At 45.8% G+C, this 13,159-nt stretch overlaps 3 protein-coding genes across 3 annotated transcripts in view; 1 reads left to right on the top strand and 2 right to left on the bottom strand.

Moving 5' to 3' along the window:
* LOC143894102 (elongation factor-like GTPase 1) overlaps positions 1-11,908 on the top strand; it is a 34,808-nt gene extending 22,900 nt beyond the window's left edge. The window contains exons 4-5 of the mRNA XM_077400177.1: positions 10,627-10,814; positions 10,972-11,908. Of these exons, the coding sequence (XP_077256303.1) occupies positions 10,627-10,814; positions 10,972-11,160 (377 nt within the window). The 3' untranslated portion in view covers positions 11,161-11,908. The remainder of the gene's footprint in view (positions 1-10,626; positions 10,815-10,971) is intronic.
* On the bottom strand, positions 2,162-9,503 carry Aos (protein argos). Its single transcript, XM_077400181.1, has 4 exons — positions 8,222-9,503; positions 4,032-4,252; positions 3,559-3,730; positions 2,162-3,359 (listed from the first exon to the last, which is right to left on the bottom strand). The coding sequence occupies exons 1-4, from the start codon at positions 8,480-8,482 to the stop codon at positions 3,114-3,116; spliced, it is 900 nt and encodes a 299-aa protein (XP_077256307.1). The 5' UTR covers positions 8,483-9,503; the 3' UTR covers positions 2,162-3,113.
* Positions 11,681-13,159, bottom strand: part of LOC143894104 (uncharacterized) — a 1,795-nt gene continuing 316 nt past the window's right edge. The window contains exon 2 of the mRNA XM_077400179.1: positions 11,681-13,139. Within this exon, the coding sequence (XP_077256305.1) occupies positions 11,970-13,139 (1,170 nt within the window). The 3' untranslated portion in view covers positions 11,681-11,969. The remainder of the gene's footprint in view (positions 13,140-13,159) is intronic.

Raw genomic sequence — 13,159 nt, 5'->3', positions numbered from 1 at the left:
CTCCGAAGATCGAACGCGTATTCTTCTCGGCCGCGCGATTCATCTCGGTGAAAGTTTGCGGCTATCTGTTAAGCATGAGATTTGACGTGGACGCTAATCATTGTCCGCGGTGCGCAACAACCGCTCGGCCCATAGTTCGCGTGTTTTTCTACCGCCGCGAAGCAGCGGCGAGGAGAGAACGTCGAAGATTCAGCGTCGATATCGACGGCTCCATCGGGAACGCAGCCTCCAGCTTGACCATTAGCAATCGGAAAAACTGACCCGCTCTTTGCGCCAGTGGGTTTTTGCGCGCGAAACGAGGCGAGTGTGCGGTTCGCGAAAGAGAGGAACAAATAACACGTGGTAAAAAAGCCCCGGAGAAGTGTGTCGGAAAAGATCCACGGCTCCGCGATCTGGAATCGCCGGCGGTTGTTCCTCGGTTGTGGCCCGAGAATCGGCGCGAACACTTTTACGGGTGGGATTCGTGACTAATAAAGATTATCCAGCGTCCACAAGACGAGAACGTTGTAAAAACACGCGATGCCCGAATAAATTTTCGCCGGAGAAAAGCCCTTTCATATTCATGAAAGAATTCGCTTTCTAAGCTCTTCATGCGTTTGGACATGCAACTCCTTTCTTGCTACCAATTATCGCTGCATACGATAATAAATACTCGAATAGCTATTGAACATTTCTTGCAGATTCACCCGTGGAAATTCAATTAATTATCCTATAAAAAACTGTTTGCTCTGAAAAACAAAGTTGCTTATTTTTCGTAGTATAACACTTTAACATATATATGAAAGTTATAAATAAGAATCATAAAAATTGAAAAAACTTGCCCGTTTTCTAAAGGTTAATGTTGTAGATTAAACTGACGTTACGACGATATCTTGGCAGAGTCTTAATATTTTTTACTTTTATTTCAATTACTCGTTAAATTAATATTTTCTCATTTTAATTTATTTCAATTTGTTCGTAATAATCTATGTCGCTCATTTATTATTTGCAACATTATTATTTATCTATTTTAACAGCTTCTTGAAAAACACGAGATTCTGAGAAAATGTTGCAAATTAATCGCTGATCAATTAGATTCGCGATTCGGACAATTTTTTGACCGGCCGTACCTTCAAGCGCAGCACCTTCGGCGCGCGATTGCGCGCCGCGCAAGAGAACTCGAGTCAAGGTAGCGCGGCGGTAACGGTGCCGTGCAGATGGTAACGCGCTAGGAGTGGAGCATCCGCGAGTCGCGGGTGATGGACCGTGACGTTCTCACAGATAACTCACGGCTTCCGACGTCCACTCGCGCTCTGCCTGCGCCGAGTTATCCGCGGAATAACTAGACGCGAGAGACGGCGGTCTCTTTGTGGTCCCCCTTGCGAGAAAAAGCCACGCGTATGGGGCGAAAAGCACCCGATTTCGAATTCAATTTCCACCACGTCTCTCCGACGTAGGATATCGGAAAGTTACTTTTCCCGAGGAGAGAAAACGTAGTAAAGATAGAAAATTGTATTGAGAGCCGGTAATAGTGCGTTTACGACGACGATGTCGCGAATTTTGTTGCGTCTGAGAAAAATTTCTTATTCTGCTCGCATTCGGAGCAATGTATGTCCTCGATAAGAAAGAAGGGTGATTAAGACACGCCGGTGCGTTTTAATTTTATATCAATTTGTGAGATACATATGGTGGCGAAGAATTTTACATTTTTGAATTATAAGATTAAGACAATGTTGTTGTACATACAGTGAGATTAAATTAAAAATAGTAAATTAGTAAATTTTTGACAAAATTGATGAAATAAAAAAATCACTGGTGTTTTAAATCGAAATTGTTGCCACCAGCATGGTATATTTCGTTAAAATTCATGCATTGTTTAATTTGTTGATTAAATATATTGTTGATATTTTGTTATAACGATATCTTCTTTATCGACTTGCGATAGATCGGTATAGTCATTTCGCGCATCCTTATCCTTGACTCTTAACCGTATATCCTCAACGATCTCGAAGATCGATAAATCGCTTCTCTATCACATTTTCGTAAAAATACATTTTCCTAATTTAGAATTTTGATATTTAGGGGTATACACATATATTTCTCCATTATCCAAAAGTTATATTTCACAGAGAAAAAGAGGCTGGAAAGGATAAAAAATAACATCGTCATGCGCACGCACACACATACATAGATTTTTTTTTATTTAAGTTAAAGTAAAAGTAAAACAAATAACATCGAGAGAGTCTCTTCCAAATCGTCTTGCGATGCTACCGTATACAATATACTCCCCGAATGAGACACTTTCGGAAGACCAGGGACGAATATATACAAGTTTAAAACGACTGCGATGAATAGCTGCAACGTGCCGCAATATTCTACGAAACGGCATAAAAATCGGTAGCGCTAAAAAGAGAGGACTCGCCGTTGCTACGACCGGAGGGGAGGGCGCGCGAAACTTGAGGCCCGTGTCACATTGCGGGAATACGAGGCGATCGTTTCGAAACGTACTGTACAAAACCGTAGGCGGGCACGATTCTCTCTTATCTCTATATATCTTCTGTACATTACTTTTTACACTTAACATTCGCCAACGCCGCTGGGGGATTGTACATGGCACGGCGTCACATGGCTGGTACAAGCCGACCGATCGACGCGTATGTTAATTTCCCGTTGTTCGCGATTCCTACGCGACGCTTCCTCGACGACAAAGTGGATCGAGGAGCGCGTCGCGTACCGCGCTTCGTTCGAGACGAAAGAGGAAAGGTATATAGAACAAGAGGAAAAAGAAATTCAAAAAAGAATTATTCGAAAGAGCGTTCGGATGAGCTCTCCTTGCCGAGAAAGATCATCCGAGCGCGCGCGCGTCGCCACCGTCGGGAATTGGAAGCCGCCTCGGTGATTTTACGGCAACGTTTCGACAATCGGCAGGTACCAAATGGCCAATTGTTGCGCGCTTGAAAAGGCGGACAAAATCCGGGGAACCAACCGTTTTTCTTTTTAACGGGGGACATATGGTAAAAGTATGAGTGGGGGTCCGTTGAAGCTCGGTGGCGGTGGCGGATTTGCGTTCGGCAGACATCCCGGATTCATCGCTGCAGCGAGAGTTGCCGTTTCTAAACGCGCGAGGCCCCCCCTCAGATGCCGTAGGTCATTTTGTCGTAGCCGTGGTACGGCACGCAGTAACCGCTGTAAGTCTTGATCTCCAGGACGCCGGCGTAGGATCGCGCCGGCGTGGACCCGGGATCCGTGTGTCGCCGCGGGCACCGATGTCCGCGGGGGCACTGGCAGAGGGGCGAGGCGTTCACCTCCTCGAGCTGCGAATTGCGTCTCTTGCGCACGGTGAACAGGCGGCAGGGCTCCTTGTGCTGGCACCGTATTTTCTGCAAACATCGATAAGTTGACCCCGCGGTTAGGACTTCTCGTCAGCTGTCGCGCTAACGAAAGGATACGGGGGGTGACCCAAACGCGTAGAGATACCGAGAGATATGCGTTGATTTTAGCAGAACTCTTAAAAAAATTATATTCCGGGATCCGATAAATAACTTGCGCGTTTTTCTTCCTGTGGCATTGTTGACTTACACTTTGCGGAGAACAGGCGAAGGCGTAGACGAAGCCTTGATTCCCGTCCGGCGATTTGTGCGGTTGCCTACGTACTAGGTATGGCACGCTGTTCGGTCGACATCGACAGTAGACTCGTTGCACCGTCGCGTTCGCCGGGCCACCTCCGGGAGCCAGGGTCCACGTAATGTCCCTGCGGTAAAAAGTCATCGGGATATATTCAATGCGAACGTACATTATTACTTATTATTTATCTCGCGAGCGAGTAATTTGGATCGAACAGTGATTCTTCGATTCGCGCGATTCAACGGTGCAGTGTTTTGAGAGGAACCGTTCGTTTCCCTCGTTCAGGGAAAAGATCGTAGAAAAATGTCATTCAGCTGCGGTGCAACTACAGCGATAGAGTTTTAAACGTGAACAAAGCTGAAGTCCAAGCAACGCAACGTGGAATCGTCGAAGCGATCGCGGAGAATGCGTGTCGCGATCAAACTGACTTGAAGTAATGACAGATGGGAAGTCGTTTCACGGGCTCGCAGAGCTTGTAGCGGCGCGTTTTATCGACGATCGTGTGTCCGTCGTCCCCGTGAAGACTGCTGGGGCAGGCACGGCCGTTCGGGCAACGACATTGTCTCTCGACCCACGGTGCACCATATAAATCCACCTTGCTACACACCTCGCTCCGGTCCGCGCACTCCGGTAACTCCTTCTCGCTGTTCTGCGCAAACAAGCACCCGCGTCATTAATAAAGCGATTGACGCTCGCGCGCCTTTCGCGGAGATTCACGTGTCCCATCCGACCCGTTCCGGAATGGCGATTTTATCGCTTTGTTTATTTCGCGTCGGTGGCGGTGGCGACACGGGCGCGAAATACGTGGAATCGGATCGCATTGAATCGAGCAGCTGATCGATATCGCACAATCCGGGCAATTTCTACGTTATTAATAAACGTCCGCGCACACAGAGACGTTTCATTCGTCTTACGCGGATATACGGTAACGGAATTATTAGTAGGGCGATTATGATCGGCGCGGCGATTGTACCGTTGCGTAATAATAAACGTCTGAACGTGTCGTGTCGCGCTATGGGACCACGGTGCTTAATGAAATAAACGGGACGATTGCGCACAAGACTCGTAACTCAAGTATATCCGCTCTTTCTGCCGGCGATACAAAGTCTACTATAACTGGACTATTTAGACGTTGCCAGTCCATTCATTGAGGCAATCGCGTACGTCCTGTCCGGCCTATCGTCATCGACGACGACGCCAACTACCGTAAGGCGACCATGGAAATCTCGAAATATCTGCCGAGGGTGTCGACAGATTTTTTTATTATTTCGTCTTTCACAATTTTGCCTTAAGTTTCGCATACTCGGTCCTTTTTAATAATTTCTTTAAACTGAGGAAACTTTTTAACAAACTCGCTCGTCGCTAGCGAATTTGTGTAATATCGGATTTCGTCGTTTACCCACGTACCTACCGAAACTACCTACTTCCGCAATTACCTACTTCCGCGTCTCTCCGAATCTGCGTTCGTATGGATACACATTACGGATTTACGAACGAGAGAAAAGATGAAAAAGGAATGCTCTCTTCGGAACGCGATCACGCGCGCGGTTTCTGTTAACGCGATACGCGTTTATCGAGGTGCACCTCGATAGTGCGTGAGTCGAAGTAGTTGAAGCAACGTGGCCATTCAGCGAAGAAACGCTCGAGGAAATGGTCTTCCGCCGTTTTACCGCCGACTGCGAGCATTCGACTTTTTGCTATGACCATCCGTTCATCTCGTTTGTCTTTTTGTCGCTCCCCTCAGCTGTAGTTTCTAATACTATTACTACTACTACCACTATTACTATTATACTACTTACTACGATCATTCGTCACGGCACAATGGACCGAACGAATAGCTTTTTACGTGGAAAATCCTCCTTTATCCTCGCTCCTTTAGACATCCGCGTACACGTTTACATATCTAAAAATCTAACTTACAGCTCCCGAATAATTTTCTACTCGCTAATGATATCTCTTACAGTTTCCTCAACATAGCTAACAAATTGTAGTTATTTAAACATTTATAAAAAATTATCTTTATCTAACAATTTTATATAGAAGGCAGTATTTTTGCACGCATATAATGCTTTTCATAAATTTGTAAATTATTACACAGGCATAACAAATTGTGATTTAATGTCATATTCGTAGATTTTTCGAAATAATCCATTCGGCCGCACTTGCAGGCGGTATATAAATAATTTACAATTACTGAAAACCGAAATCTCTCCCCGGGGATGTTTTTAAGCTGCGCCTGATTCATCTCACGGCATTATATTCCGATTTCAATCGCTTCCGATTGTTAATCGTGTTTGTCCGCATTATCCTTTCCGCGCGGCCTTCCCTACGCATCTCTTCATCCCACTTCCGTCGGCTCTCTACGAGCGAAAGAAAAGGTGAAGCGGAACGAAAGGCGAAGGAAGTTTTTGAAGCTGATATAGCGGCAGCGAGCAGCGGGATTCACGCATATACTCACGCGCGCGCGCACACACGCACGGTGGAACGGCGGTAAACTAAAATGGGATAATAGAAGGACCGGAAGGGCGCCGTAAACCATCCGGAAGTTCTCACGCGTCTCTCGCTTCTCGCACGGCCGCAATGAAAATGACACCTGGCACTCGGGATGGACATACTACACGAAGGCAAAGGAGGAGGAGGAGGAGGAGGAGCCGCTAGGCATCGGCGACGACGAGAGGAGAAGAAGGGCCGCGCGAGACGAGGAACGAGATGCGGAACAAAAAGAGAGAGAGAGAGAGCAAGAGAGAAAGAGAGAGAAAAGAAGAAAAGAGAGGTAAGACGCACGACGACGCAGGGAATCTGGTCGGATGGATGGATGGATGGATGGCGTTAGTAAAAAGAAAGATCGCTCGCTCATCGTTCCATATAGCCGTACCGGATGTCTCTAAGCCTGGAAATCTCGCCGTGCGATCGAAAGCGTAATGGCACTGGGTGCTCCGTATATAAGATAATTAATCGCTCGATGCGTATCTACTAATTGTCCGAGGAGATAATCGTCATACGCGTCACGATGATTATAAACGGAGCGATCTACGAGAAAAGATTACCCCTCTTCACCACTAAATTATTCATATGAGTTAATAATATGAAATCAACGAGTCCCGGTCATGTCGAATTTTTAAAAATTATTTTAAAAATAAAAATATTCGCGAGAAAAAATAGATTACTCTCGGAAAAATCTTTTCAGGGGAGAAACCTGGTTTCTCCAAACCGCATTGAAATTTGACATTTTCGACCATACCGGATGTTTCCTCTTCAATTGTATTTTTCTTTTCTGTATTTACAAGGGCACGGGTAGGCAATACGATTGTTGTAGGATTGTTGTAGATTATTGAGAAAGAGAGAAAGAGAGAAAAAAAGAGCGAGAAAAACGAGAACACAATAAAAAGGAAAGATTTGTTTTCCAAGAACGATTCTTCTCGGCGCGATTTCGTAAAGCCGCGTGATTCTCGTCCGATATGCAAGGAGCAGTTTTCTCTCCTCGACGACATCGTCGTCATCCCCACCGTGTGCCGTTCCTGCGCACGTACTCTCGGCCCACGTGCGAACGTACGTATCTACGATACGTCGTACTTGGGTGTCGCGCCTGTCCGCACGTGTATACCTACGCGCTGTACCCCATAGGGGACACGTATGCACGCACGCACGCACGCACGCACGTACGCACAGACGCTACGCACACGCGCGTATACCGTCGACACGTAGGTGTTTACAGCAACGACAGCAGCAACAGGTTCGAGCATCGAGTGGGCGCCGCTCTTTGCTAACGGCTACGTTTCCCTCTCCTTCCACTTCCTGCGCCTGTAAGCGGACGATTTAGCTTCAAATCCTCGGAATACTACCCGGAGAGCGTACACGAACTCGCGTGTATGTATATCGTTGGAGAGATATACACCGAGGCCTCGTGGCGCACGCTCGAAACGATTTCGAAAATCGAGACGTGACACCTGTTGAGAAAAATCCACGTAAAAGAGAAAGAAAATCGACGGTCGGAGAGATGACGAAGGATCCCGGATCCGGAAAATGCGTTGGTCGCGCGAGAGAAGTAACGCGAGATCTGTCCGGCCATTCATATTCTCGACGATTCAATTGCGTGCCTCAATGAGACGGACTCGCCGGGATTAGGTCGCTAAACGCTTAGCCGCTTTCTGGAGCAATTCAAGCGCTAATTCGTTCGGAGAACTTAATGGAGCGAGTAACGTAATCTTATAACGTCGGCTTCGTGCGCCACGTTTGAGGCGATATTGAGGAATAGATTTGAGAGATATCGAGAGTAGAAGAGGATATTAGAAAAGTGGACGGATGCGATATCAACGCTTTGCTTCATGATTTATGTAAAACATCGCCTTTCATTCAGCACTCTGAACGTGTTTAGATTCATGACATTAAATAAGTTGCTATATGCGTATCGGTCAGCTAGTCGTCCAACATATTTGTACCGGCGGCTACGTAACAGTTACGTAATATGTGTACATATAATGAATTAGAAACTGAGAAATTATATATATATATATATATATATATATATATATATGTAAGGGTAATATATATACGTAGGTTACATAATTTAGGGATTGAGAATGATATAGATGGATGTTGACGTGGGGAAGTGGCTTACCCCGACTTGGTACAGCACCCTGGGCTCCTCGTGCGTCAGCCTGTGCTTCCGGTTACGATTGATCAGGTCGATCTCGACCGTCGTGTCGTCGAATTCCTGCAGCTCGGCGTGGTACTTGCTCTCGTCGATGAACAAATACTCCTTGAGGTACTCGTCGTGCTCGACTCGCAACGGCAGATCGAAAACCTCGCATTTGCTCCGGCGGACGCCGGCGATCGCCAGCAGGGTGTACAGCAGGTGCCGTATTGTTTTGCCGGTCATCGTGTCGCGGCGGTGAGAGAAGCACAGCGAAGTTCTCCCCGATAAAGAATCCCGATCGAGAGAATCGGCGGTCGCCTGTTTGTGTGCGTCTCTCTCTCTCTCTCTCTCTCTCTCTCTCTCTCTCTCTCTCTTTTTCTTTCTCTCCGGAGGGAACGTTTGCTGCGTTAGGTGTTTTATTCCACGGTGGGGGGATGCGATAAAAAGAATGGTAGGGGGTTTCGATACGTTCACCTTCTTATTTGCGCGACAAGGCGTACTGAACGAGCGGGAGGAGGAATACACGGGGAATACTCGTAGCAGAAATACAACACGATTCGAGAAAACTCGAAAAGCTCGCCGGTCGTCCGCTGCCGTTACTTGAAGTCCATTTTTGTGAATTCCACAAACGCGAATCTTCTCATTGATCGATCATCGGGATGAAGCGAAAAGAGGAGTTTCCCCGATCGCTTCGCGAGGAGGTATTGGCACGTATTTTTTTTCCGAATTTGCGAATTCTACGGGCTAAGTTCCGAATCCTACACGCGATTAAAATCGGATTCCCGGAGTTTTAGGTCTTACGATTCTTCTTTCAGCCGCGAAAGCAGAAACGTCACGTGTCTCTGTTTACTGTGGTCCGGATCTCCTCTTGTATCCCTCTCTTCTCGCTCTTCGCGATTTTAGAGAGCGCGAAAGAGCGCGGTTCCCCAATCCTGAACCGGCCGATCTTGGGGAGGGAAGGGGAGAGAGCCTCCGGGGTTCGATAGAGCGTATCGCACTCGCGCACTCTCACCGAGTTCGCCGATCGTCCCTCGAAAAATCTCCCGTCTGTCGCTCGTCCGCTCGAGTTCGTTCGTTCGTTCGTTCGTGCGGTACTCCTTTTTTGCGGTTCCCGCGAGGTCTTCCTCTCCGGAGAAACGGAGCGCGCGATCGCTAAGACTGGAGAAGAAAACAGAATGTCTCGACGAGATCGGCCTATGCGAAGGTATGCCGTCCGCTCGACTGGACTCTTAAAAGCCAGAAGTAAAGCATGAATGGATGTCCCCCACCCCTTTTCCTTCGCCCTTCCCGTGCCCCCCTTGCCGTCGCCTCCCTTCTCCTCTTTCTCGTCTCATTCTTGACTGCTCCCGTCCCTCCCCACTCCGTCTTTTGCTCTTACGTCATCCCCACTACTACTCTCTGTCCGGCCCCCCCCCCCTCTCTCTCTCTCTCTCTCTCTCTCTCTCTCTCTCTCTCTATCTCTCCTCACCGAACGTTTTCATCGTCGCCGTTTTTTCTCGGGACTCGTCGCCGTTTGCCGTTTGTCCTTGTATCGCATCCTCTCTTCCACGGGCTGCTCCGTACGAAGCGCGCCTTGCTCTCCGCTCTCCCCGGGAACGTATTAACGACGAAGTGTTTTACTCTTTCTCCGGAGGTCGGCCCGTTTGCTTTCGTGCGCGCGCACGCGGTCTGTTTTGCCATTATCCACTATGTTTTCTGCACATTCTGTGTTCCACGATCCTTTTCTCTCTTCCCTCCGCTTTTACCAGCGAGCCAGTTTTTCCACCGACCGATTTCCCTTCCCTTGCGTCTTCCGATCGTACCTGAATGGCGTTCGCCCCGTTTCTCTCGCAATTCCGAATCTCGTTTGAGATCTCGTACTTTTTTCTCCTTCCTCTTCCTCTTTTACTTTTTTTCCTTCTCCCCACTGGATATCCTTTACTAGAGATACAGTACTACGCTTTATCTTTTTCAAATTAGAATATTTCTGATATTACTTTCTTCATTTCTCTTTAAAGGTAGCTGTTTATTCTAGCGGTTTGCTTGAAATTATCATTTATTTCTACTAGTATTTCTCATAAATGTTTCGTATGTTTCGATAAGTCGTTAACTATCTAGAACAACGTCTAAGATATCGCGAACCGCGCCGAAAATTAATCACTTGAGAACCTATTTCCCGCGTTCAAGTATTTGCGATTATCTTTTCCAAGTATTTTTATGATAAAACTGCACGGGAAAGTACCTTGTAAAATGCTGTCGCGAGTAGAACAAGCTTTCAACTCGGAGATGTTTATTATTATTAGGAATGCAAGGGTACCGTAAGAAGAATGCCGCGAAGAAATGCTAGAGCGATACTACCGTTTGCGCTGAGGCATCGACAAAATTGATGACGATTGTTCTTATTGCAGGAAAACTGTACGCTGTGTTCGGCAAGAGACAAGGCCGTATCGTATCTACGGAAAGTGCTCACGGCTTCGGTGGACAATTCAGAGTATTGGCCACCCTACCGGTTCTAGAGAGCTTCCATCTCGCAAGAGAACTGCGGACGCAAACGTCCGGATTGGCTAGTCCGCAACTAGTTTTTAGTCATTGGGAGGTAACACTGATACGATATTAATTACAAAATACGATTAAGTTTTGGAATTTGCAATCCATGGCGGAAGGAAGAGGTTTCTTTTCTCTTTTAAATTTACATTAATGTTTTAATTGTTCAAGCGAACTTTTGATATCACTCGAATGTTTCTGCGTTACAGGTAATCGAGCAGGATCCTTACTGGGTGCCGTCCACGGAGGAGGAATACCTCCATTTCGGTGAAAAGGCGGACAGCGATAATCGAGCTAGGTGCTATATGGATGCAGTTCGTCGAAGGAAAGGCCTCCCCGTGAACTCCCAATTAGTTACGCATGGCGAAAAGCAACGCACTCTTTCGAAAAACAAGTGATGCGAAAATTCTCGTCGAAGCGAACCCTTCAGAAAGCGCGAGTTTACTCCGAGTTTCATCCTAGTCGTAGAAGCTCAATAATCTTACGTCCATTAAATCTGTGAAATTGTAATAAATGCGAGTGTACGAACAGGTATGTTTGTTCCTCCTTGCATTATGGATTACGAAACAAGATTAAATATTAATTGACTGATCAATATTTAATCTTATTGAGTATAATTAAATATTAAACTGAATGTCTTCTTTACTCGATTATTTTAAGCAGCTTTTTTATTTGTTCGACTAAACATCATCTTCAAATATGCTGTTACACAATAATATATTTACGACATATTTTGCAGAAGACTAAAGTGTTACATACGAGTAGAAACCTACAATTTAATTGCATTTTATTGAAAATTACATAAACTATTTAGAAAAGAAGACATAACATATAACATAACTAGGATTACTAGGATATTATTTACATTAAGGGCCGGTTGTGCCAACCTGTTGGTAACTCATAGTTAAATCATATATATGTGTGTGTGTGTGTGTGTGTGTGCGCGCGCGCGCGCGCGCGCGCGTGTGTGTCTTTGTTTTTCGTTCAAATTAAACAAGAATAGACATGATTTAACTATTAGTTACTTTACCAATAGGTTGGAAAAACCGGCCCTAAATAAATGTATTAAATCTGAAGATAAATGTACATATGTATACATTTTTGTTAAAACAATATAACGAATGTATCTCGGAAGTTTACAATGCACTTTACAAAAGGTTCTTGATTAACTTGTAAGCTCCTTGTTCCGTACGGTAAATCATTACGCCTAGTCATCCGCAAATACAATCTTCTTGCCCTGAAATCCTCGGCTCATGATTTCCTGCTGTTTTTTCCTGGCCATCCAAGACGGATGTAAACTGGCATTCTCGTCGTTTTTTTTATCAATCGCAGTCTCATTTGCGTTACTCTCGTTTGCGCTCTCATTAATCCTGTTGGACGTCGTTTTCTTGTATTTCATAGAAAAAGATTGTTTACCCGGATGTTTTTTACCGAAGTTTGTATCGTTTTTGCGATTTATATCTTGTTTCTTAATTCGATCGTTCGATTGGAAAGTCCTGGCTCGCGTATTATGCGTGTGAGGTCTCGTGTACGACGTCGAGGCATTATTTCCTTGATAGTTTTGACCATCCCCTGTAATGAAGAAGTCGTCAACCATCTTTGCTTGCTCAGTCGCAGGGCCTGCAGGATCTTGATTTTCCACAGATATCTGTGAGTCTGGATTAGCTTCTTGCTCCTCCAACAGCTCGGTAAATCTCTTCACCGTGGCCTCTTTCGTAACGCTAGACTGTTTAATTACACTCGATTGCTTGTCTGCGACTGTAGCTTCTGATGTAGCGTCTTTCTCCCGTTTTAGTAATTTTTGTTTTTCCAAGGACGTACATTCTTCTTCCAATGCTTTCTTGCGCTTGCGCGATTTACTCCTTGTTTCGGGTGACTCATTACACGCTTCCCCATCTTTGTCATGTTGGGGTTGTTCAAAGTCTTCATCCGAGTCAGCTTTTTGTTTCTTTGAACTTTTATTCCGAGTAGATTTCCTAGTTTTTGCAGCATCCTTGTCTCTCAATTTTGTAGGCTTCTTCCTATTCTCTGCCAAGTGCTCCTTACAGTCTGGGAACCTCTCCTTAAACTGCGCCAATCTTCTACTCATAATTTTGTAATGCGCCACCCTTGCCATTATGCGAACGCTATTACTCGACGACTTGTCTTGTAAAATTTCGGTCAGACCTCTCTCATCTAGGATCCCGAATTTTGAAATTTCGTCGTCTTTGATCGTCTTCAGCGCGTAAACCTCTGCGATCAGCTTGTCGGCCTTCCTCCTACACTTCTCCCGCTGCGCCTCGTTCCCATGTCTATCCCGCAAGAGTTTAGCTTCTTTGATAAGCTTGTTCACTATACAAACTCGTGCCTGACGTACTGCGTGTCGCAGGAGGATAAACTGAAAGTATGATAAAATAG

The sequence above is a fragment of the Temnothorax americanus genome, unplaced genomic scaffold, assembly GCF_048541705.1.
Source record: "Temnothorax americanus isolate GAGA-0224 unplaced genomic scaffold, ASM4854170v1 Scaffold13, whole genome shotgun sequence".
Taxonomy (NCBI): domain Eukaryota; kingdom Metazoa; phylum Arthropoda; class Insecta; order Hymenoptera; family Formicidae; genus Temnothorax; species Temnothorax americanus.
Note: the sequence above shows the minus strand (reverse complement) of the source record. Positions and strands in the feature narration are given on the sequence as shown.

Bases quoted from the DNA above. Each gene is read 5' to 3' on its own strand.
- Aos (XM_077400181.1), bottom strand. From the start codon at position 8,482: ATGACCGGCAAAACAATACGGCACCTGCTGTACACCCTGCTGGCGATC. The intron at 3,731-4,031 runs GTCAGTTTGATC...TTTTTACCGCAG, and splicing joins CCCATCTGTCATTACTTCAA to GGACATTACGTGGACCCTGG. The intron at 3,360-3,558 runs GTAAGTCAACAA...CGATGTTTGCAG, and splicing joins TCGCCTGTTCTCCGCAAAGT to AAAATACGGTGCCAGCACAA.